Raw genomic sequence first — 25,070 nt, forward strand, 5'->3', positions numbered from 1 at the left:
ACAGCTGAGCAGGGTAAATAAAGCCAGGCTGTGCTGAACAAAGCTGTGATGGTCCCTCGAGTCAGCATTACCCACACCCGAGAGATGCTCCATGCTGCAGACCCACAGGTCAGCTCCTGTCAATTCAATCCACCGACGGCAGTTTTGGGCTAAGGGGAAAGAAAGGGCCAAGTATTCCAGCAGGAGCTCATCCCATGCTGCAGGAGAACAAGAAGGGCAGCCATTCCTTACAGTGACCCCAAGCCAGCATGGCCAAGGCCTCCAGCCAAATCAGAGTGCTGTTGTCCCTTAGGAGCGCCATACCTACAGCATCCAACTAAAAGCAGGTCGGGGGGAAAACCACCTGGGGTGTTCAGGATGACCTCCAGAGTTGAACTCCAAGCACAAGAGATGGATGAAGATTGGCCGTGATGAGCAAGGGTGCCCAAAACCCCTCCCCAGTGTGGTAGTCCCAAGGGCAGCCGGGTTCACAGGCACAGAACTCCAGCAGCCATCAGGCCCAGTGGGAACCAACCGGCAAGTGATGCACGCAGGAGGAGAGAGCAGATTGGCTACTTTTTTTTTTCTTTCTTTCCTTTTAATTATTAGACTAGGAAATATAATTTATTGCATAAAAATTAATTTGTTACAATAGGAACGCTAAACTTTATTTACAGTTGTTTAGTTTACAGAATAAACAACGCAGATGGAGAGGATGCCCCCAGGCCCATCTCCTGGACGTATAAATATGGAGACAGACGCTGCCAGCACCACACGGCCCACGGTCCTGAGGCTGGCACTGAATGGCCCCAAAGGGAGGAGAGACGGATGCAGACAGACAGGGTGGGAAGGACAGATGGACGGATGGGCGGCCGCATGCTCCACGGAGCAAACAGCGAGAATGAGAGCGAGAGAGATACAGGTGTGCCCTGTCCTGCACCTGAAAAGAGCAGCTCGCCTCCTGCAGAGGAGTTGCCGAAGCCCTATTTAATGCCAGCAGCCGCTTCCTTAGAGCAATTCTTCATTTTTTTCCCCAGATTTGCTTCTTCCCCTCAGCTAAGGGATGGGGTGTCGCTGATTGGATGCTGAAATGCAACCTGAAGGAGAGAGGAAACCCTTCCTCGGTGGCAAAGGGATTCACACAGAAGTCTTCCCAACCCAAGCTTCCAACCTGAAAAAGCCTTTTTTTTTTTTTTTTTTTTAATAGACAATTTTCTAAGATACATCAATTGCCGAGTAGATACTTCTACCTGCAGGTAATCTCTGTGTTTAGCCTTCATTGAGACACCATACCTTTGTGATGAACCTCGTTTCCTACAATTACTTTTCCATTCATCACGCAACATCTCCACTGTTATAAAAAGTCAACTACAGAAAAAAAGGGAGAAAATAAAGGAGGTCCAATGGGATGGAAACCCAATGGCTGCTGGAACACTTAGCCCGGCTCCCAGCCTGGAGACCCTTCCTTACCAGCAAGGTAGCGAGGTAGAACTCAGCACAGGACCAAAAGAAACTCAAAGAAAGCAAACTAAGGACTCCATTGGCATTGTTTTCCAACCCCGACACGAAGCCAACACTTAAAAATGCTGGGTGGCATGGGGTATGTCCATAATTCCAGCGGGCTTTGTGCAAACATACAGTGACCCTGATACGTGCAACGGCACAGTGACCCCCAGGCATCGTCCTCAGACCTTATGCAGAAGCAGGACAGCCCCATATGGATCTCCCCAAAGCGGCCCGCAGCCCCACATCTCCCTCCCTGCATCCCTGCCAAAATACTGACCCAAAACCAGGGAGCCCAGAGCAATGTGGTCTGCTCCCCAACCTGCTTCCCCTGACCCCAGGTTTGGGGAACGAACTGCACCATCTGGGTTTCTGTTAAAAAAAAACAACTTTGGCCTGTGCCTAGCGCCGGGCTGAAGTCTTTGGTTTGTATTTCTCTATATGAAGGCGCAGTCATCCTAAAAGCTCCCCCCAAAACCACGCTGGGGAAGAATTCATGAATGGATCTGGCATCCCCTGCTGATGCCACAAGGGATGGAGACAGAGCCCAGCGATGGAGGAGGAGCAAGGGGACAGGGGCACCGTGCTGTGCTGCTCCTTACAGAAAGCCATGGAGTGAAGCAGGACAGCAGCCCTCCTGTGCACCTGCAGCCCCCACTCCATGGGACTGCCACCAGGAAGGGGAACACGCAGTGAAAACCTGGGGGAGGGTCTCAGCTCACCCTGAAGCACAGGGGAATAGAGGCACTTAACCCTACGGACTTCCTGGGGTCCCAGGACATGTAAACAAGGTTTGCTCGGCTCGACCGCACGCTTTCCCTACAAAAGAGCGTTCATTTAAATTTCTCTCTGCCACTCTGACCACAACAGTGCTCTTCTCTCTCTCTCTCTCTCTGACACACACACACACACACACACACAAAAGACTTATAAATCTTTCTTTTTTTTTTTTTCCATATTTTTTTTTTTTTTAAAAAGGACTCATCCAAAGATCTGGATAATAAATTATTTGCGTTTCCTAAGAAACTGTCGTGGTTTGTTTTTTTTTTTTTCCCTTTTTTCTTCCTTTCCTACTTGCCATATGAAGCTGTCTGAAGCCTTTGACAGAAATAAGCTGCTTGCCTAGGTTGTACTCGTCTCTTCAATGCAGAAATGCTATCAAAGGAGGAGGAGAACCAGATGGGAAGGAACCCAAAGGAGAAGGAAAGCCCCCACTGCCTTGGCTTGAGAAGCCCCAGTTCTTCCAGCATCACCAATGCCACCCGAGAGGAGGAGGAATGCCGTGTAACACTTGAATTGCTTGTAAACGCTGAGGATCGGTCTGTAAGGCTGACAGTGACGTGGGGAGGGAGAAGCGGGGCCCTCAGCCCTTCCTCATTCAGCCTCCATGCAGGGACAGGTGCTGGGGAAGGTCCCCCTTCACCATCCCCCTGAAGGGAGCACCATCAGCAGTCACCCTCTGTGGCCATGACCACCAGCATCTCGCTCTTGCCCATCTCTTCTAAGGCACTGGCCAAGGTGTTGAGATCGCCATCGTCTTGGTGCTCAGCTTCCCATAAGTCCAGGATCACCCCAGTGGGGCTGGCTTTGGTGGCAAAGTAGTTCAGATACCTACACGGGAGAAGCAGAAAGGAAATGCAGGTTGGCACAATGTCCTTTGGAGATGGAAGGGTGGATGCTGCTGGAGCAGCCAACCTCTTTGCAGTGTGAACCATGATGAGAATGCCATGATGCAAATGCCAAAGCCCTTAAGCCACTGTCTGTGTTTTTATACAGAGACAGCATTCATGCCAAAAGCAGTGCAAACTTTGTTTCGCTGAAATCATTGACCATGTCCCCTCCCTTCCTTTGGGCCTCGGAGAAGAGCCCAGCTGGGAACATCACAAGCATGGATCCAGATGAACGAGGGCCAGGCCAAAATGAGGAGAGATCCAGACCACAGTACGTGTATATGGATGGAAATAACTATGAGCAGGTATCTCTATATCTCTATGTGGACTTCTGTGGATGCATATAACTTGGCCAGATGAAATCTAGCATGAACAGAGCACAGGGCAAGCTCAGAGAGACTCACCGGTCCATGGAAAGTTTCTGGGCGAGAAGCCTCCAGTCGTTCCCCCTGGAGTTGGGAGCATCCAGGCTATTGCAGATCTTCTGCCGGATGGAGAGGGGGATTTTGAAGGCGTAGGGTCCCAACTGGGTGGTGGGGGCACTGCTGTTGTGTGAGTGGAGGGTGTCGAAGGAGTTGGCATGCTGTGAAGGGAAAGCGAGATTTTTGAGCAGAGGGTTGGGAGGAGCCCCAGTCTTTGCCTGTGCATCCCCTGGCTGTCCCCCTCCAGCTCACCTCTCCCAGTGTGACATGGAGTTGGAAGATCTGCCCTTCCCCTTCCACTTGCCGGACGCAAATCTTGCAGGTGAGCTCGGTGGAGGCCTGGCTGTACCTCTCCAGTGTGAAAGTGCAGTGCAGGGCTCGCTGGCTGCCGCTCCAGATGTGATAGAAGGGGATTTCCTGAAGAGCACCAAAACATGGGCTCAGCCAAGGGGAAATCCCATCTACGCCAGCCACCTCATGGGGATGAAGTGAGAAAGAGAGACCCTCCCCAAACAGCATCCCACTAGGAAATTAAAACAGGCCCCCTTCCTCTTCCATTCTTTCAGGAGCGAATCCTAGAAATAATACAAGAGCAGCTGGTGCTCACCGCCCTGGGGATCCCAGGTGGCTCCTCACCTGGTACTTGGCCAGCAGCTTGCTCCTCCACAATGAGTGGGGGATGTCGTGGATGGAGAGACGCAGGTTGTGGTAGCTGTCCTTGAAGGGCAGGGGCTTGGGCTCCTCCAGCAGGTACCCGCCCAGCGTCCGCTCCAACTCCAGCACCTCCTGTGCATAGCAGGACAGGTGGCATCAGCCTCAGGAGCCCAACTCACCCCACTCCCAGTTGAACCTTCAGCTTAGATTTATGAACTAGCACAAAATCCAAGAAGCACAGTGCTGCCTACACCTCCACCTAGAGGCACTAGAGCAATCCTGATGTGGCAGAACAAGGCACAGGGAATTAAACAAGGACTACACCAGCGGTGGCCCATGCAGCCCCACTGGCCTGGAGCCCCCAGTATAGGAGGGATGTAGAGCTATTGGAGCAGGTCCAGAGAAGGGCTACATAGATGATCAAAGGCTGGAGCACCTCTTCTATGAAGAAAGGTTGAGGGATCTGGGCTTATTCAGTCTGGAGAAAAGAAGGCTCCGGAGTGACCTCAATGAAGCCCTTCCCATACTTGAAAGGAGCTTATAAGCAAGGGAAGCAACTGTTTATATGGTCTAATAGAGCTGTGGGTGCCCCATCCCTGAAAGTGCCCAAGACCATGGATGTGGCCCTGGGCAGCCTGAGCTGCTGGGGGACAGCCAACCCACGGCAGGGGTTGGAACTCAATGATCTCTAAGGTCCCTTTCAACCCAAGCCTTTCTATGACTCTATGACGAGGTCCCTGCAGTACCTTCAGTGCATCTGGCGTGTCCTCCAGGCAGTAGACCTTAAGGCTATACTCCAGGGAGGTGCAGATGGCGGGGGCAAAGATGGCCAACTGGAGCCTCTTGATTGCCGACCTGGAGTAGGACTCGCCCACAAAAACGTAAGTGCCCAGCTGGTCTAGCAGGACGTGGCAGGACTTGGCTTCAAGCTGGCAGTAGCAGGGGGTATTGAGGGTCTCCTCATCCAGGGTCACCACTTCCTACAAGAGAGAGATGGAAACAAAAGCTTAGGGTCAGCCTTTCGCTTGGGGGATGTTGTGTCCCACAGCACTCAGGGTCTTGGCTGGCTGCAGGGCTGGGCTCACACCTTACCTCCCAGTTCCCCTGGTGGGACTGTGTTTTCAGCTGGAAGATCCAGTCCGAGGAGCTGACATCCGCACAGTGAGGAATGGTGAGGACAACAGGGCGGCACAGCAGCAGGCCGGTGGGTCCGCAGGTCACCGCCGGGCTCAGCACCGTCTGCGTGCCCTCGGAGGGCAAGCTGGGGACAGGGGACACTGGTTGGACAGGGAGACCCACAGCAAGTGATGAGGGCAGAGGGAGGGCAGTGTGACTTACAGGCTGCTCTCTGCCTTGTTGATGACCAGGTACATCTCGTAGAACTTTCCCTGCGGGATGGCTCCATGTGGTACCAGCAGGCTCACCCCTAGTGCAGCACACACAGCATTAGGCTCCAAATGAGGGAACAATCCCTTGCTTATCTTACACCCAAAGCACACTTTTTCCCAGCGTGGGGCTTACCAGTGCCAGGGATGGTTAGCCTTCCCCCCAGGTAGCTGAAAGTCCCACTGGCACTGGTGCCATGTTCCCGAGGCAGACTAAGGAGGTGCTGGGAGCCCTGCTGGGCTTTGCTCCGCATGTTCACAAATTGGCTGCCACTGTCCCCTGGGAAGGTGCCGGCAGCAGGGATTCCCCCCAGCAAATCTGTCCCATCGTGCAGCCCCGGCGAAGAGGAGGTGGTGGAGGAGTTGTAGACCTTGATCTTGAGGTTGGGGAGCGGGTCGAGCAAGGGGGAGTTGGTCATGGGGATCTTGTCGGAGGAGTCCTGCAGGGCGTACATGGGGCCCCGGTACACTCCTGCGTTGGCCGTCAGGTCCGGCTGCATGGAGGGGTGCAGTAACTGGGGGTTGTCTGTGGGAAAAAACAATGAGAATGGAAAACTGCTCCTTAACTGGGGGATGCTTGTGAAAATCCCTCCTCAACCAGCACACAGTGAGTGAGCACAGCGCAGGGCTACAGCTGCACGCACCAACACAGAGCTCTCGGCTTTCATATATCAGCAAGTTCTCCTAAAACCAGGCTGGAAGTTCACCAGAACCCTGCTCTTTACATTTCTATGACCTGCAGCCAGATTCAACCTTGGCTTCAGCTTGAGAATTAAACTTTTTAACTCAGAAGGTGGTGAGGAGCTGGCACTGCTACCCAGAGAAGCAGTGGGTGCCCCATTCCTGGAGGTTCCAAAGCCATGGATGGGGTTCTGATCTGGTGGGGAGCAACCAGCCCATGGATGGGGTTGGGGCTGGTTGGGCTTTGAGGTACCTTCCAACCCAAACCATTCTATGATGTTCTGATATAATTTCTCACCGTGCCGGGCAGTCTTGAAGTTGACTGGGTGGAAGCCTCCAGTCAGGGCAGCTGATGAGTCTGTGATGTCGGTGTCAAAGTCCCGGCATCTCCTCCGGTACACCACCACCCCCACAGCCATGAGGATGACAATGAAGACGAAAATGGCCACCACCAGTCCAGCATACAGGGCTACATCACCCGTGGCCTCCAGCACTGGGAAGGAGGAGAGAAATCATGGTTGAAACATTAGGTTTATTCAGCTTCAGCTCAAAGTCATCAACCCTACTATCCTAACAGATAGCCCTGAGGAGTGAACATAATACCCATGTGCACATCATATATATGTACCCAAGCTAATTTACCTGGAAAGAGCAAGTGCCATGACATGTATATAGACATCCCTCAGCATCCCCACCACCTCTTCCCCTACCACAGGGCTCTTGATCTTTAAATACTTGGTATATGTTGGATAGGGGACAGAGGAAGAAATCTTCCCAGAAAGGAGAGGGATGAACAGGGAAGCTGTGGGTCAGGTGGAAAGATTCACCCCCTCATCCACCACAGTGTCAAGCTTGGGATGAGTTGATATTAAAAGAATAACTCTGGGGCTCCCAGCCTGAGGAAGGGTGTCCTTGGTTAGGGTGACGATGCTTGGAGAATCTTTGGTGGAGTGACACCAGGTGCATCATGCTCTACCCAAGAATTGCATGCAGCCAGCAGCAAAAGGGGGACAGGAGCAGAGCAAGAAAGCAAAGTCATCACTGTAGCTTCTCAAGCACAGCATGTGATTTAATGCACATAGGAGTTTTGAGGCAGGTTATAGTTTTTCCTTTTCCCACCCTGTCCTTCCCTAGCAGACAACACAGAGCCCTGCCACAGGTGAAACCAAAGCAATGCAGTGCAAAACAAATCAAATGGCCATGAAATGAGCACTTACGGTGGCTTTTGGGTTCGCTTAGAACTCTTTTATCTGTTAGGAAAAACAAAGTTAGAAAACAAAAGGTGAAGATGGCATGATGGGGGTGGAATGACATAAAAGGCAGGCATAGCTGGGCAGGGTGTGGGGACACGGAGGAGCTCTGCAGGTGGCTCTGCTGTCACCAAACCTTCATCATTCCCACTGCCAAATTTCCACTGTCCTGGGACTCATGTCCCAGATCCCTGATCTAATGCTGGAGCAGGAGGCTTTCGGAGCTGAGAAAGGGGGAAATTGGTGTCACACAGCAGTAGGTGGCAGCATTAGCCTACAGTGAGCCAGCTTGCAGTGCAGCACACATCATTAGTGCTGCTTTTTCCCTATAAACCTGGATGCTAGCTGCTGCTGCTCCAGAGCTCTTGCTGAGCACTGACATTTTCACCGTGGAGCTAAGGAAACCAAGTGGAATACCTCCACTGCCAACAACCAGCATTATTTCAGCACAGACCCCAAACGTAGCACCTTGTGGGACAGCTAGATCCCACGGCAGCCACCAAAAAACCCCCAAACCTTAGCACCAGCTGACAGCTAGCTCTAGGTCAACATTTATTTTAGTGCATCACACTCACTGTGCAGGCAGAGCCCGTCGGTGCAGTTCTTGGAGTCGAGCAGCCCGCCGCTGCAATCCTTGCCACCGTTGCGCGGAGCTGGCGCAGAGCACTCGCGGCTGCGCCAGTGGGTGCACTCAGTGCTGCATGCTGACCACTTGCTCCACTCCGTCCATGCGCCGTCCACTGCAGGCCACCAAACACAGACATGCTGCTGGAGACACGACTCTCGGCAGCAGGAAGGTGCCTGCACCCATCTAAGGGTGACCTCCGTGGAGATGCGAACCCCAACCCTGATGGCATCTCCATGAGGAGTGCGAATGGAGCATTCAGCTGGGGTAGGGCAGCAGGTTTGCGACCCCCTTACCTGGGCAGAGCGTGGTGCAGGTTATTTTCTGGAAGGGCTGCCCATCGCAGAAGGAGCCGCCATTGAGTGGGGCGGGGTTGGTGCACGTCCGGGTGCGCTTCTGCCAGCCCCGGCCACAGCGGTTGTTGCAAGGAGACCACTCGGACCAGGTGGACCAGCCACCATTCACTGCAGGAGGAGACAGCCATGGGAACATGTGATGCGCAAAGCCAGAGCATTGCAGTAATAAGAGTCCATTTTGGCAGCGAAGGCTCAGATGATCCCACTTCCAAGTGGGAATGCTTGCAGATACCCACACATAGGAACATCCTAATAACATCTCCTAATGACCTGGTAGACATACCAGTTCTGCAGGCATTGGCCATTGCCTAACATAATGCAATGCCCAGTGCAGTTCCCTCCTACCACTTCCAAGAAGGGCCCACAGTCCCCTCTGCTCGCAGACATGGCCCTTTCCCAAAAGCAAGAACCCGTACCATAGACAATGACAGCAGCTGTGGTGCTCCGGCGCTTGGCTACGATGTTCTTGGCCATGCAGGTGTAATTAGCAGTGTCCAAGAGCCGGGCCTGCTTGATGATGAGGTTGTGATCGATGGTGATGAGAAAGTTGGTGTCCTGGGTGGGATCAATGACATCCTCGTTCCTTAGCCACTCCACCTGGCGAGGGAAAGGGTGGGAAGGGGTAAGGATGTGGGGCAAGATGGTGGTTAAGCCAAAGGGGAACTCAGGCAGGTAAAATATAACACAGGTTTTAGTGGAAACACCCATTCCACATGCTCCCCACTAGGACGTTCTCTAAAGAACACAAAGATAAGCCACCTGAATGCTTGTTGAAATCTCTCCATGCTGGTGGGGCACAAGTGCCAAGCAAGACATCTGGACACCCCAGCACTGGCTGACCCCAGGCAGGTTGCTTCACCCCTGGGTGGCAAAGCAGGGTGCATCACCAAATTGCAGGGCTGCCCATTAGTTTCTGGGCTGTGCTTAATGAGGTTGTTTGGGATGGGTGTGAACTGATACCATCACTGGGTGTGGACACCAGCAAGGACAAACATCACCAAGGTTGGGATGTTGCGACCATCACCAGTGCTCCCAGGGTCTAAAGGCTTGGTGGGCATCTGTCACGATGTACTCCATCTCACAGCACTTTTAGGGCTGCCTCAGGGCTGGCTGGGTTCCGGGAGCCCTGTACCCACTCACCTCTGCCTGTGGCACCCCCTCAGGTGGCCGGCACTGCAGCAGCACCTCCTGTTCCAGTGGCACCTCCTTGCCCAGTGGCTCCTGGTCAAAGTTCTTCCGCAGGTCTGAAGGGGGAAAGACAGTGGTTAGCAGCGTGCTGCAGAAACCAGGCAGCCCATAAAACCTTGGAGAGAGAGAGCATAACCTCAGCACACACACACAGGGAAATGCAGAGCAAAATACAATGAGTATATGGTTGGATGAGATGGTCTTAGTGACCTTTCCCAACTTTAATGATTCTATGATTCTGTGTGTCTTGGGAGAATGGGGGCCACGGTGATTTCCCACATTTCAGGGCTACAAGGACGTGTCAGGATGCTGCTCCACAGAAGGAGCAGGAGCACCCATGCATCACTAGGTGGTGCTACAACCCTCTGCTCCAGCACCCAGCCCTCAAAAGCTGGAGCACTGTGAATCCAGGAGCTGCCCACCCCGTGCCTTTGCAGGGAACACACGGTGTGGCAAAGCACAGCACAGTGAACCCATGCCTTATCAACACGGGCTGTCAGCATACCCTAAATACAGGCCACGCTGTGCATGAGGCCCATGATGCAATCCTCACTGCAAGGGCATTCATATTTCCAGCTGTACGTGGCATGGAGATGCTGGGCAGTGCTACGCAGGCTTTGATCCAAACAACCAGGTGTGGAGAAACTGGGAGGGAATTAAGTCCTAACAGCTCCTTAGCAGGAACTGCATGGATAGCATTAGAGAATGATGCTGATTTACGGGATGGCACAAACTGCCAAGACCAGAGATCTCAAGTCACAGGATGCTGGGGATGGGAGAGTAGATGTCTTAAAACGATCTACTTCATTTCATCATTCAAGGCCAGGTTGGATGGAGCCATGGGCAGCCTGATCTGGTGGGCGGCACCCAGCCCATAGCAGGAGGATTGGAGCTGGGTGGGCTTTAAGGCTCCTTCCAACCCAAGTTCTATGATTCTATGACCGCTTCTCTGCAAGGAACACCAAACTTCTGGCTGAGAGCTTGTCCCTCCTGGGGACAAAAGGGCCTCCTCGGCAGCCAGCCCTTCAGTGGGCAACATCTTCTTTGCTGAGTCCAAATCCTTTGGGGACATCAGCAATGCAGCTGATTCACCTCCATTTTGGATGACGTGGGATTATTAGCCTTCTAATAGCAAAATCTGTTTACCACTTGGGAAGCCTGGCCATTCTCCCATAGCTTTGCCATCTCATTTGCTAAGAGAGCAAATTCAGCCGGGTAACAGCCTGATTAACTCATCCTTAATCAGGCTGACACCCACAAACAGCAGCTTAGAGAAGTGACATATGACAGCAGGGACTCCAGGGACGTGGAGTCGCTGATTCAGGGAAAAGCACAAGGTGCTAACCATCGGTTTATTAAGGATAATAAAGCACTGGGAAGAGCTGAGCAGGCTGCTGGGCGCTGAGGCATTAACCCAGCTGGTGCCACAGCAGGTAAGCATGGTGCCCACACACGGAGCTGTGCCATGAGCTGAGAGCAGCATCTTGCAGCAAGGCCTGTGTTGGCCACCTTCAATCCATTCGAACGTGCAACACAGGATGCAGCGTTGCAACCCCAGGGGCTTTGCAATTTGTAAATCGATGGTTTGAACCATTTGGAAACTCCTTATAGTGCCAAAAGAGGAATAGAAGGTGTGTGAGGCATTTATTTAAACTCAAAAAGCCACCTGTGATCTCAAAAGGGAACAACGCACCGCGTGCACTGAGCACTTACATGCAATGCGGACGTACGCCCTGCGGCTCTTCGTGGTGCCCGCGGAGCTCCAGGCCACGCACTGGCACCAATAATCCTCCAAGCCAAAGAGCTCCTCCACCTGCTGCCGGGACACCTCGATCTGCACCTCCCGCACCAGCAGCCCTGTAAGGGACAGACAGACGGCGTCAGCCAGGAGGAAGGGAGGTGGCTGCAGGGTTTGGGGCTGGAGGATGGGGCTGTAGGGATCCCATGGGCTGTGGTGGCTTCCACAATGCGACATCCTTCAAGGCTGCGGAACGGATGCAATGATGACACAGGTGACACCAAACAACCAGGACATGGTCTGCAGGGAGCTGGAAAACCCACATCTGAGGATGCTGAGGTTTCAACAAGAGTTTGATGCTTATCAGCCACTGGTGATGGGGCCATTGCCCATGGAGAGAGGAATAGGACAAGAGGAGAAGTACACACTACAACACTCCACACTCCATTTCTTTCAAACCTTCTCTCCCCTCCTGGCTGCTCTGCTGCTCGCCCACCACATCTATGTCCCCAGATAAAAACTCAGAGGTACTATTTATAAAAGGGCCCTGAGTTCACCACCACACTGAGCCGCATGTTCCCCAGCTGTAATTCTGTGAGCTTGCTTCCAGCACTGTGAGGAGCAATTACTGTCTCCCTGCCGCCTTCCTGTGGCATTGCTGACGAACAAGGAAATATTGCTTGTTTTGCCAGCAAGGGAAAAAAAAAAAACAAAGAACAAAAGGCACTTGGGCCAAGTGCTTCTGAAAAACCGACCTCTCAGAAGAAGCCAACTTCCAAAGGGGTGCCCTGAAACCTCGCATCTCGTCTGCAAGCTCCAGCCAGGTGGGATGGGACCTGTCGTGAGGAGTTCTGCTGCCTCTGTAAGCACGAAGAGCGAAGATGCTCTCCCTCCAAAAGTGCAGGATAAGCTTACAAACCACAGAGTGCCTATTTAACCGGCTTACGCGCAGCAAGACATGGCTGCTTTTATGGACGGTCCCTATTCATCTGGCTGAATTATCCTCTCCGACTTGGCCTATTTTTGCTTTCTTCCACATGAGATGCTTTGCATCCGATGCAGTCAGAGCTCTACAGAGCTAGACACATCATCTTAAAAGTTCATTTTCTTTAGAAGTCTCTTTTCTAGGTTTTTAACTGAGGGCACCTGAGAGTTGCAGACACCTGGCAGCATTCACCCATTGCATCGTGGCCACCTCCCTCTGTGCCCTTTGCAGCAGCATCCCTCAACAACAGCAGGCACTGCACATGCAGATCTTCAACAACCTGTTCTGGTTCCAACTCCAAGACAGATATTTCCAAGCCTGAATGTTTTTTACATGCACGACATCACCTCCACGCTGTAGTTATTGCCAGGTTTACACCGAGAGCAGCAATATAATCTTTGAAGTCTGCATGAAGGATGCGCGTGGTTTCCTCCCCAAAACTGCTCACATGCTGGTCCAGAGCTACACCATGGAGAAAAGCCAATGGCAAATGAGCCCCCAGAAAAATTTCCCTATAAGAAATGGGCAAGCTCACACTGCACTGAAAGCCTTCTGCCATCTCAAGGCTGGATTCTCCAGCTTTGCTCACCCATGTTCCTCCCCTCAGCACCTGCATCTTTGCCTTTACCCAGTTGGACACTATAAATAAACAGCCCCTCAGCCACTGGTGGGCACCGATTTGCCCGAGAGCAGTTTGCCCTCACACCCTCAGCCTCACCATCCTCATGGTCCTGTGGGACTGGCAGTGCCCTTAGAGGCACCTTCCCACGATGGGAGGGTGGATGGGGAGAAGGCAGCAAGCCCCAGGCTCCTGCCAGCCTATGCTTGCTCAATATCCCCGCTGGTAGCACTGCTCCTAATTAAATAAACCAGCCTTCCTGCGTGCTTTCAATCATCCTTCCAAAGGTGGAGCAGTGCAGCACAGCTTTATCGAGCTGAAACTGGAAGCACAGAGAGGCTCATGAAACTCAACGTGGTGAGAGCAAGCTCCACACTGGGATGGAATGGGATCTGCCTCCGTGACCAGGGATGGAGCTGGCTGAGATATAGTGAATAGCCAGGGAAGATGGGGAAGATGCTGAGGGACTCACTGAAACATCTAGAATACCTTCTTCTTTCCTCTCTAGTTCAGATGTGTCCACCAAGGCACAGGAGAGCTCAGCTCTCTTCACACCCTACCAGTTCTCATTACCCATTAAATATCTAAACATTACATATCTAATCCTTCTGTGAGTCTGACTAAGCTGCTGGCCTTTACCATACCCAGTGGCAATGAGCACTGCCTACGTGTTGATGAGGCATTTTGTAGGAAAGCATTTCCTTTCCAGAAGCATTAAACACACTGATGCTGCAACCTGCCAAAGGGTAATTGTGCACGTGACCCAGCTTTATTTGGAATGGCCTCACAACCCCACTTCACTAAAAGCAACCCCTCCAAGCTCTTCGATCCCTCCTCTCCTGCCCGTAGTCGCGTTTGCTGCCAGCTTGTGAAACCCTTCTCCTTTGGTTTTATCTTGCAGAGGATGGGGTTAATAAACTGATAAGGAAGCCTCATGGATTTATCAAACAGTGTAATAGCAAGTTGTGGGATTATTCCCATCTCTGAATATGCTGCTGGGCTTCCACCACACTTTCTAGAATGGAAGTTTTGTGGGGGCTCGTTTTCCATCAACTTTTCTCCATGGGCCATCTCCCATCTTGGTCAATGGGACCCCACTGACAGCTAACAACCACAACAAAGCCTCCATCCCATGGCCTGGCTATTTATCGCCTCTCCAACAAGCTGGTCAACTCCTCAGAGCTCTTCCTGTAGCTGGGGGTTGGAAGACCTGTTCCAAGACTCAACTGGTCAATAAATTCCTTCTCTATGGGGTACAGCTGAAGTATGTGCTGGGGCCCATCTCATTCATGGGCAATTAGCTTGGAGGGACAGCTCCTCTTTCATTTGTGGTATGGAATGGGAGAAAAGTTGTGCACGGAGCAAGGAGGTAGAAAACACATCAAAGTGGCTTCAGGACGCTGCAGCCACCTGGGAATGACAAAATTAACCAGGAAGAGGCCAGTTGGAGGAGAATAACCCACAGCATAGACACACAATGGGAGAAAGAAACCTGGAAAGGAGCAAAGACTGGGAAGGTCTCCATGTTGGCCTGCTATGCTACGACATAAGCGTGGTGGAGAAACGCTTGGAAAAAATAAAGGGGATGGGCAAAGGATGTGCTCACCTGTGACCTCATCTAGGCTCTCGGTGGTAACATGGTCGTTCTGGTTTACCCACTCCCCGTTGCACTTGAAGTAGATCTGGGTGGCGGGGTTGGCCCTACAGACCAGCTCCACGGGCTTGTTCTTGACGATGTAGGCATCCTGCGGCTCCCGCAAGAAGTGGGGCAGCGTCTCTGCCGGCGCTGACGGGAAGGAGTCGGGCAGCACCTCGCTGTACTCCAGCCCTGCAATGACAGTGAGTGGCCATCAGCTCCCACCTACCCAACCCCACTGCTAGTCCATGTCCTGTGGCTTTGATCCTCCATCCATGTGCTAACAACCAGCACCAGCCCAGAGCAACGTCACCAGACAGGAGGTGGAGCAGAGGACCTGGGAAACCGGGTGAGGTGTGAGAGGGGGAGGAGGAGAAAAACCCAACACGCCAAGGAAACGAGATGGCCAAGCTGCCTCACAAGCAAAAATCAGTGAGTGAAAAAGAAAAAAACCAAACCAAACCAAAAAAAAAAAAAAAAAAAACAACAACACACGAGGTTAGTCGTTTAAAATCCATTTAGGAAAATTGACTTTCCATTTCCATTTAACACAGCACTAGGGAGAGCAGTAGGACATTTGTCATAATCCATTAACTGCTCTTTTGGAAACAATGAATTAAACTCCGGGCTAATTCCTCTCTTTCTGGCTCTCCCCCACCTCTCAGGCCATTTCATCCCCGAGTCCATTTATGGGCTGTGATTTTCTCAGTGCCCCATCTTGCATGGGACACAGGGTAACGTGTGCACAGCACAAGAGCAGCAAACATCACCTCTCTCTTCTTTTTAAAGCTCCATTTTGCATCCACTGAGCTGTTGCATTTTTTTTAAACTGCCTTGATGCCATAAACCTAAATTTCCTGGCAAAGGGGACTGGTAGAAGATAATCCAGCGAGCTGGCAAGAGAGGCAGCCAACAACACTTAACTCAAGGGCTGGTGTGAAACCTCTCTGCCATTCTGCAGCATGCGTGCAGGGCTGGGTGGCTGGGATTGCACACAGAGCATCCTTCCCAGACCACCACAGTGATGCTGCCATCACCAAACCACGTCCCTCAGCATCATATCCACACATCCCTTAGACACCCCCTGGGATGAGGACCCCACCACCACGTGGCACAGCCCTTTCCAATGGTTCTCTGATGATGGTGGGCTCTCTGTGGCCAGATTCATAATGGGGTTGCTCCCTGATTTGCACCAGGAACAAACAAGGGAGGCTGATTTCTCCAATTGTCCTGATGCTTTCTCCCTCTCAGAAGCACACCATTTATGCTCCAATGGTCCCAAAGACCTGCAAAGAGGCAGCTCGCATGGCAGGGATTTACAACACTGCAACCAGACAAGCCATAAAACTCCCAGCAGCGACAAACTAATAAATATTTTAGAGTGCTCTCCACTGGCTGTAATCACAATCCCTCTGGCAGACGTCTGCAGGGGTTCCCACCTGAGGATGCGGACGCAGGCACTTGTTGCTGATCCAGTCTTAGTGGGTGAAAGCAGAATGAGGGCGTCATGTGGTATTTCCCAAAGGGTTATTGGCTTGAAAGGATTCCAGAAACTGGTACCCGCTGGCAGATTTGAGCACCTGCACTACTCTGGTCACACTGAAGAACCAAGAGGGGTTTGGGGCAGGAGAGGGAAGGGTCCAAACCCTGATGCCAAGTGCAGTAGGAGCAGCAAGATGGAAAGGGAGGAGGGGAATGGGCACCAACACTTCTCCAGCCTCCTCTCCCCGATCCCCTCATGGCACGTTTTAATCCCACGGGTTTGAGCCGGATTATCTGCAGCATCTGCTCCCCAGGGAGTCCCCTGCAGATGTTTGCAGTCAGCGCTGTCAGCTGGAGAGAAGATCGATGGCCGGGGCAGCAGCAGCATCCCACTCAGTGAGCTGCAGCGCTCCACTTCAGCCCCCCCCCCCCATTACCCCTAGTGCACAGCACAGGGCATGGAGAAATCAGAAAGCACTTGCCCAGCTCCGGCACACCTCCACAGAACAGTGCTAAAATCCTCCCCACCTGCAACTGTTATCCTTGCAAATATTTGTGAGATTACAGGAGCATTAGTGGCAGCAAAGCCTGGTGCCCATCACCCTGGGCTGCCCATAGGAGGCAGGGACGTGGCACAGGGATTAAGTGCCAGAGAATCAGGTGCATTGTTGATAGGAACATTGGGGGCCCCTCAGGCATCACCCTCCCACTGCACTTAAGCAGCTGCTCCATCCCCCAAGATGCCCCAAGGACAAAACGTGGACCATGGCTGCAGGTCCCCAGCCCAAGCTGAGCACCAAATCCCCACTGGGGCTGATGCAAACCAGCATGAGTGCAGGCAAGAGAGTCAGGGGACACAGCAAGCTGCCACCATGTCCCACAAGGGATGTGCTGCCTTCCTGAGCTTGCAATCTGCTGATGCAAAGCTCCAAGCTCGTTAACTCATCAGTACAGCACATTAACCTTTTTCTCATTGGATAGAATCACAGAATCACAAAGTTAGAAAAACCCTCTCAGCACGCCCAGCCCAATCCCACCTGCCCACTGAGCCAGTGCCACAGCTCCCTGGCTCTGGAACAGCTCTGGGTGGCTCCATCACCTCCATGCTCCCAGCTCTTGCACTGTGGCAACAGCCCCAGGACAGGGGACAGGGTGGCAGGGACATCTTGTCGGCTCCCTAGACCATCCGGCTCCCCACAGCAGGCAAATGTTGTAATTAGAGAGTGCGCGGTAATGAGGGGGTGCTCCCAGCCAACCCTAATTACACCCTTCGAGAAAATAAGCAGATTCCTCTCCCAGCAAAATTAAAAGCCTGCAGACGGACGCCCGCACTGTGCACCTTTATTACACAGGGGCTGGGAGTGGAAGGGAAAACAGAGAAAGCAAAGTGTGTGCTGAGAAACGGGTGGGACGGAGGAGCCGGGGTGTTTTGCATGCAAAAAAAACTCCACATTTCTCCAACCCTAAACCACTCTTTCTTGTTGCAAAACCCCTCGGCCACATCTTGGTGCAGGGCATCATCCCGTGCTGCTGCAGCCTCGTATCCCACAACCCCCACTGAGGGTCTGCAGGCACCCAGATGGCAAAGGCACTGCCCCAAGCCGGGAGCGGGCAGCACCGTGGTGTTCACAGCACACCGAGCCCAAGCATTTACAGAGCTGCCACACTTCTGTTTATCTTTCTGAGCGTGATAATCGCAGGAGGAGCGTGCCAAGGAGGTCCCCCACGGCCCAGGCCGGCTCATTTCTCACCAGACAGCCACGTGTCGCTCTGCCCCATTCTACCCAAGCAAAGGAGAACAGGAGGAGGAATTATGGAGCAAATCCCCGTTATATGCTATTGTGCTCGGTGCCTTTGTGCTGCTTTATGCATTTCCTTCAGGGAAGCGATGATGTTTGAAAACTATCGCAAGATTCCATCTAGCTCTGGTTCTCATTACGGGCCCAGGCACCACTCTTTGTGCTATTTTAATTCCATTGTTGCTTTCCCCTTGTATCGCTTGTTCTGTTTACCGAGCCGCGGCGCTATTTTTAATGGATATAATAATTACATGGACTTCATTTATTTGCTTTGGCTCCTAAAAGGAAGAATGCCAGCAGCAGACAATGCGGCAACGCGCCGTGCGTTCACACAGATGGCACGCACCGCGCTCCCGGTGGGAGAACAACAATAACTTCTGCAAGAAAAGAGAGAGGGGAAAAGAAAACAGGGAGCAAACAGGGACTTACTGCCACTGTTGGCCCAAAAGAATCATAAACCGTTGTTCAAGTTGCGCTAAATTGGCACAGGATGAAATCATAGAATCACAGAATCATAGAATGGCCTGGGTTGAAAAGGACCACAATGATCATCTAATTTTAATCCCCTGCTATGTGCAGGGTCACCAACCACCAGACCAGGCTGCCCAGAGCCACATCCAGCCTGGCCTTGAATGCCTCCAGGGATGGGGCATCCACAACCTCCTTGGGTAACCCGTTCCAGCGCGTCACCACCCTCTGTGTGAAAAACTTCCTCCTAATATCTAACCTAAACCTCCCCTGTCCGAGTTTAAAACCATTCCCCCTTGTCTATCACTTTCCATATCCCTCCTTAGAACCACACACATGTGGGTCTCCTCTTTGGGAGAGCGGTTTCCCAGCACCAATGGCAACACCTGGGATGGGGTGTTCCTTCTGGGAGAGACCAATGTCCATCCCATGGGTATGGAGAATCCTGACACCCAGACGGGAAAGGGAGGTGGCACGAGCCCTCCCCAGAACCCTGGGAAACCAAAGAAGCATCCTGGAAGGCTGCTCCCTCTGTGCCAGGCTATTGGTGGGAAAACACCTGATGCTAAAAAAAAAAGGGAAAAAAAGGCTGGTTGAGTGTCCCAAATTAACTAGAAATTCACCCGGAGGAGCAGCATCTCAGCGGCGGCTGGTGAAGAGCACTTTATTAAATGGTCTTTAAAGTTGCCCTTAATCTTTCAGATTTGTTGCTATGATCAAGAAAAGCATACGTGGAGGATGGGAATATTGCGCTGCTGTTCTTTCTCTGCCCTTTCCCTCCCTTCTCATTTGGCTGTGATAATACGGGACAAACAGAAGGGAAAAAGGAGGAGGGAGAGACGGGGATAGAAAAAGATTGAAGAAAAAAAAATGAAATAATCCCTGATGTTGGCAAGGAAAAAGCTATTGACATTTGGGACAAAACCACTGGGGTGTTCAGAGCCACGGGACCCAGAGCCAGCGCAGCCCTTTTCTTCCTTTCTCACCGCTGCCAATTTCCACCTTTTGACTGTTTTCTCATCCCTGACTCACTGGTGGAAGCTTTTTGCACAAAGCCGGCCCTCGCTGCCCTTCCACCTTTTCTTCTCCCCGTTCCCACAGTGCCGCGTTCCCCTTTCCTCCCTTTGTCCTGCCCCCCGCTGCGACCCAACCTGCTCCCAGCTCCCGTAGCCCCTGACAGAGGTGACCCCAGAGGGGCCTGAGAGAGACACTCTGTGCATGGAAAAAGGAGGAAAACCAAACTTGAAGCACTGTACCCCCTGACCTTATCCCCTTCTGCTCTCAGTCCCCATGCAGGAGCATTTCCATCACGGTAGTGATGTGCTGATGGCTGGACCAGATGACCTTAGTGGTCTTTTTCAGCCTTAACGATTCTATGATTTGTGCTAATTGCTCTAAGTATGGCACTGCTGCAGGTGACTGCAGGCACCTCGTGGCACCTGGCTCCATCTCGCTGTCAGCACCAATAAATCATCGCCCTGGGTACTGGGCATGGGGTGCCAGCAGCGACGGGATCCCAGCAATGTGCTCACACATGGCCCTGTTGGTGCTAATTGGAAGCCTGGAGCCAGAGTTGGGACGGAGGGATGGAGGGAATGGAATGATTGAAGGAATGGAGGATAGGTGCTCCTGCTGTAATGCACTGCAGGGGGATGTTGCAGACACAAAGCACAGGGAGATGCTCACGACCCCCCGCTCCAAGCAGCTTTACTGCAGCCTTGGGGATAAGCTCCGGCCACCCAGCGTCCCCAGGCTGCCTCGGCTGAGGGGCTTAGCCTCAGAAACCCTCACCCTCAGAAAGCCCCACAGCTCTAACCTGGGCCTGGCTAACCCTACCCATGCACCATGCAGTGCTGCCCAATGCTACAGTTCAAGAATTGCACTTGGCCCTATAACCCCAACAGCTAATTGCACAAAAAGTGCTGCACAGCAAACAAACAGCAAGCACGTTGCTCCTGAGGAGCTCCAAACCTCCTGTGCCATTTAATGCCTCCCAGGCTTTGAGGTTCGGTTCTTGGGGGGCTCTCAGAGTGCCCTATAAACAGGGCAGGTGGTGGGAAGCACTGCTCCCGTTCCAGGAAAGCTCCTGCCGTCTGAAGGGACCCATTATGTATCAGGCTGTCCATCCAACCTGATACATAAATTACTAATGCAAATTAATGGGTAATTGCAGCCCTTTCGTCCTAAATACTTAAATTATTTAACAGGCAATTAAGAGAGGAAAAGAGGAAAAGGGGCTTCACCCCACAGAGGCAGAGAGAAAAAATGAAGTGAGACCAGGAACATCCACATGTGCACAGGTGCCGCCCCCCCAAAGCCATTGGGACAGGCACCATCAGTGCAATGAGTTTCCTGTCCTCAGCAGCAGCACAGCCCATGGAGATCAGTGACATCGAGCCAAAAAACCATGAGATTTCCTCCTCCTCCCACCTCCAGCCCAAAACAGCCGGGATATATTCCCACCCTGAGCACCAGAGGGGGGCAAGAAGGAAAACATCCCTTGAGAGAAGACGTCATGTGGGAAAAAGTCACCGTAACAAAGCAATGCGTGCCCAGGGACAGCACAGGGGGCAGGGAGACGCGGCCAGACAATAGTGAATAGCCTGCAGATTACATCCTGAACTCGCAGCCTCCTGGGAGCGGGGTTATAAAAACCCTTTTTATTTTGTTTGTAGTCCAAAACAAACAAGTACATAAAAAGCCGAACGCGAAGGAGCCAGACAGGAAGTGAGTATAACATCTGGGAAACATCTGGCCTGGCTGCCCCGCACGCCAAGCCCAGCATGGTACCTGCACACATGCTTCCAGCCAGCACCGTGCCCAGCCCTGCTCCCCTACCCCAAAAAGGCACTCCTCAAGGCAACTGCACTGCAAGATGCCCCAGTCCAGGATGCCCTGAGAACAGCAGGAACTGAGCATTGCAGGATGCCCTGAGTGTTGCAAGATGCCCCACTGTGAGGCTTTGAGTATTGCAGGTCACACTGAGCATTGGAAGATGTCCCAAATACGGGATGCCCTGAGCACCGTAGGACACCTTGAGTATTGACAGATGCCCCATAGTGGAGCTGTAAGCACTGCAGGGCACCCCAAGCATTGCAGAATGCCCAGGAGCAGGATGCCCTGAGCACTGCAGAACACACAGAGCTGGAGCTATTCTCTTATTTCTGTTTCCTACCCTCTGTTCCCAACCCTCTTCACCCAGGCCCTGCAGCAGGGCACCCAGGGGCGATTAATGGGAAGAGCCCATTCATTCCCCAGCTGCAGCCTGAGAGCCCCACATCTTGGAGCCCGGCACTAGCTTCCCCACTTCTCTTAGCAAGTGCCTCAGTGCGGCTTTGGGGGTGGGAGGAAGTTAATGGAAGGCAAAGCTGATTACAAAGAACAATGCAATGACTCAATCTGTTTCTTCCCTACCTCCATTGTACCAAAGCTCCTACGTTTAGGAAGGGTTCAAGCCAGTGCCTCCATGCACAATGGAATCATCTCTCCAAAGGAAGCGGGGAGGGTCCTGTGGACTCTGAGTCAAGACTGGACAAAGCCCACCGACACAATCCCACGGAAGGGCCAGATGGTCCCACAGGCCCTTGGCACCTTCCATTCCTCACCCTTTTCCTCCCTCCCTCTGCAACCGCTTTGGGGATTACCAACATGAAGGCCATCATTGAGGTGTACCAAACTCATGCTGCCCTCTGTGTCAGTGGGACTCCAGCAAATGGGACCCTGCAGCCCCATGAGGCGTGGTGCCCATGCCCCAGTCCAGAGCCCCATTTACGACCTGGCTGTGGGAGCGCCGACAGCTTAACGAGCTCTCTGCTTCCCAAGTGGTGCCTCTGTATTTATGGCCTGAAAGGCCAAGATGGGAGCTGGCAGCCCATCACCCAGCTATCTGCTCCTGCTGCCGTCCTGCCCACATCCCGGCGGTTCCAGGAAGCCATAAAAAACGATTGTCTCTCAGCTCCCTCCAGCTTCCCCCCCTCGCTTTCTCTCTCTGCTCTAAAAACAAGAAACACCTCTATTTACTTATTTATTTTTGTGGTGGCGGTCATGTCTTTTTCACGCTCACCCCAAGGAAAAGCATCAACTAATTGATGCAGGAAACTTGGGAGCAATCACACTGATGTGCTGTAGGGCACCCAGTGATGAGGTCCCACCCAACCCTGTTCCCTCCGTGCCTAGGAGAGGAGTAGGAGGCCAGCGGCTGCCCCAGAGTGAGCATTAGTGCTGCAGGGAAATGCCTCTTGGCTGCAGCAGCATTCCAGCCATCAGCATCATGTACACCAAGGCGTCTTCCTCCACCTCTCAGTTCTAAAGATGTGCAATGCAAAGGCTGGTGGGGAGCATGCCACATCAGTCAGTGCAATGCACGGGACGACATGCAATGCTGCAATGCACAGGGAGATTGCAGTGCCAAGATGAAAGTGGTGACATGCAACGCCAAGGTATGCAACACATAAGGGGACACACAATGCCAAGATGCATAGTGCAGAAGGGGTCACACGCAATACCAAGTTTGCAATGGACAAGGGGACATATAATGTGCAAGTGTGCAAAGCACAAGGGGTCACATGCAATGTCAAGATTCGCAAAATTCCTGATGCCAGTGCATGGAGCAGAGGTGACAACCTCCATGCTCTGTGCTTCTCCCGGATAAACAGGCAAGGAGATGGGTGGGGGGACAACTGCCAAGAGATGAGCTCAAACCCTCCTGGTCCTGCCCTCCCCAGAGTTTGGATGCAGAACGCAGAGCGAGGGCCCCGGGGCTGGGGACCGTGTCCCTCTGCTGCCTTTCATTACAGCTGCGGCCGGAGCTGCCGGAGCTGGACGTTCTAGTAAAGCCGGTCAGGAGGAGAAAATCATAATAAAATCGAAAGAAAAAAAAAAAAAAATAGAAGAAGAATGAAAAAAACCAACACCCTTCCAACGTTCTTGGTTTCCCCCGGCGCGGTGGGGCAGGGGAGAAGCAGGACAGGGCTGCAGGAGCTCCTCTCTCTTCCGCCCCTCTTTATCTGTGCCCGGGGCTCCCCCGGCGCCTGCTGATAATCAGGAGAGCATTTGAAACCCCGGCGCCAGACAGGATCCTTATCTCGAGGAATGCGGGATGGGGGCTGCTCCTGCGACAGCTCTGGGACGAGAGGGAGGGGGGAGAGGGGGAAAGAAGGACCCCCCGCTTTGAGCTCCGCGCCCCGACGGCACGGCCGCACGGGAAGCCCAGCCGCATCCACGCGAAGCGGGCCGTGCCGCCGCCCCCCCAAGCCCCGAGGGCTGCGCATACTGCCAGGAGAGAGGGATTTAAAGCACACGGCGAGGGGCTGACGGAGCTCAGAAACCGCCGACGCCCCAAACAGTGCGGTTGGTGCCGGGTAGTGCCACTGCAGGTACCAGCTCGCCTAATTAGCCGGCAGAAGAAAGGGCTTCGTTTCCAACAAAGCTCTTATTTTATTTATTTGCTGACAGTAGCAGCGCAATCCCCTCCGGCACGCTGTGAAAGCAAACACGCTGTCCTCAAAACAAACCGCCGGGGGCTTTCGGGTTGTATCCTTCCCCCAGCGCTCCTCTGCTTTCGTCTTTGGGAAGGGAAAACGAGAGAGCTAACAGCCCGCGGCTTCCACGAGCGTCACGCAGGTGGCAGAGCCGGCTCCTCGCCTCCCTGCTCCTCCTCTGGGTGCTCCCACACTCCTACGCAGTGCCCTCCCCATCGGGGCTCCGCGCACCCCAGCTGTCCCCCTGCAGACACCCCGCGCCATAGGTTGGTGCTGGGCACACCAAAGCCATCCCTACTCTTAAAGATGCATCCAGAAGAACGTAGGGAGGGGAAAAAAAACCATCCCTAGGAGCAGGGAGAGAGCGGAGGGCCGCCGTGATTTTATTTAGTATCTTTATTTATCGAAGTGCTTTAAATAGATATGGATTGACTCTCTCAGCTCTGGTTATTACAGCTTGAAAGGGGAGCCGGAGACACTTTGATTAATGAACACCAGAATGCTCCTGGGGATGCTTGGCATCCAGAGCCACTCGGTGCCCTGCATCTCCCTCCTGGTGAGGGCACGTGGATGGCATAAGTCCCCACCACATAAGGGTCTGCACCCCAGTGCTAGCATATGGGACAAGGGTTGCTCCAGAAGTGCCACATCCAGAGTGGTGGCTCATCTGGGGCCACCCCAGTCCCCCAAAGATGACAACTGACTTTCCAAGCTCTGCATTCCCACCCCTCACACCTCTCCCCAAATGCCACTGCAAACTGACTGCATTTCTTTCAAAATCATTGCCGGAGGAATTCAGTTACTCCACAAACAAGGCCCAATTCCTCCTTCTGAAGAGGAAGAACAACCCTGCCCAGCTTTCACTGATATTCTGTCAGAAACACTCTGGGTTTCTCATTCTATTTAACAAGCGTGGAAATGCAGCTCCTGCCCAAACTGGGCAGCACAGCAGCCATGGGTGAAGACTTAGACCAAAACAAAACACAAAAGTTTTCTCTTCACCAGTGCATCTCCATTGCTTTGTTTAACTTTTCCATCCTAGATTATTGAGCTTTTCCCTTCCTGCCTGCACAAACAAGGAGTGTGAGCTCACCACCAGGCTGCGACCAAAACCTCCAGCGCGGGTCAGTGCAGCCAGGAGTGATCTCAG

General features: G+C 52.8%; 1 protein-coding gene across 2 annotated transcripts in view; it reads right to left on the reverse strand.

Moving 5' to 3' along the window:
* Positions 1-546: 546 nt before the first annotated feature.
* The window catches only part of UNC5B (unc-5 netrin receptor B), a 30,896-nt gene continuing 6,372 nt past the window's right edge, over positions 547-25,070 (reverse strand). Inside the window, exons 2-17 of one of the 2 annotated variants that reach the window (XM_031602920.2) lie at positions 14,662-14,883; positions 11,427-11,570; positions 9,666-9,769; positions 8,942-9,122; positions 8,466-8,633; positions 8,120-8,284; positions 7,512-7,544; positions 6,593-6,787; positions 5,750-6,139; positions 5,567-5,654; positions 5,321-5,489; positions 4,975-5,208; positions 4,211-4,360; positions 3,827-3,991; positions 3,557-3,735; positions 547-3,093 (exon numbers count right to left, since the gene is read on the reverse strand). In XM_031602920.2, the coding sequence (XP_031458780.2) occupies positions 2,928-3,093; positions 3,557-3,735; positions 3,827-3,991; positions 4,211-4,360; positions 4,975-5,208; positions 5,321-5,489; positions 5,567-5,654; positions 5,750-6,139; positions 6,593-6,787; positions 7,512-7,544; positions 8,120-8,284; positions 8,466-8,633; positions 8,942-9,122; positions 9,666-9,769; positions 11,427-11,570; positions 14,662-14,883 (2,753 nt within the window). In that variant the 3' untranslated portion in view covers positions 547-2,927. The remainder of the gene's footprint in view (positions 3,094-3,556; positions 3,736-3,826; positions 3,992-4,210; positions 4,361-4,974; positions 5,209-5,320; positions 5,490-5,566; positions 5,655-5,749; positions 6,140-6,592; positions 6,788-7,511; positions 7,545-8,119; positions 8,285-8,465; positions 8,634-8,941; positions 9,123-9,665; positions 9,770-11,426; positions 11,571-14,661; positions 14,884-25,070) is intronic. The other variant, XM_090144927.1, reaches the window with a different exon arrangement.

This window comes from Phasianus colchicus, chromosome 8, assembly GCF_987193195.1.
Source record: "Phasianus colchicus chromosome 8, bPhaCol1.hap1.1, whole genome shotgun sequence".
NCBI lineage: Eukaryota > Metazoa > Chordata > Aves > Galliformes > Phasianidae > Phasianus > Phasianus colchicus.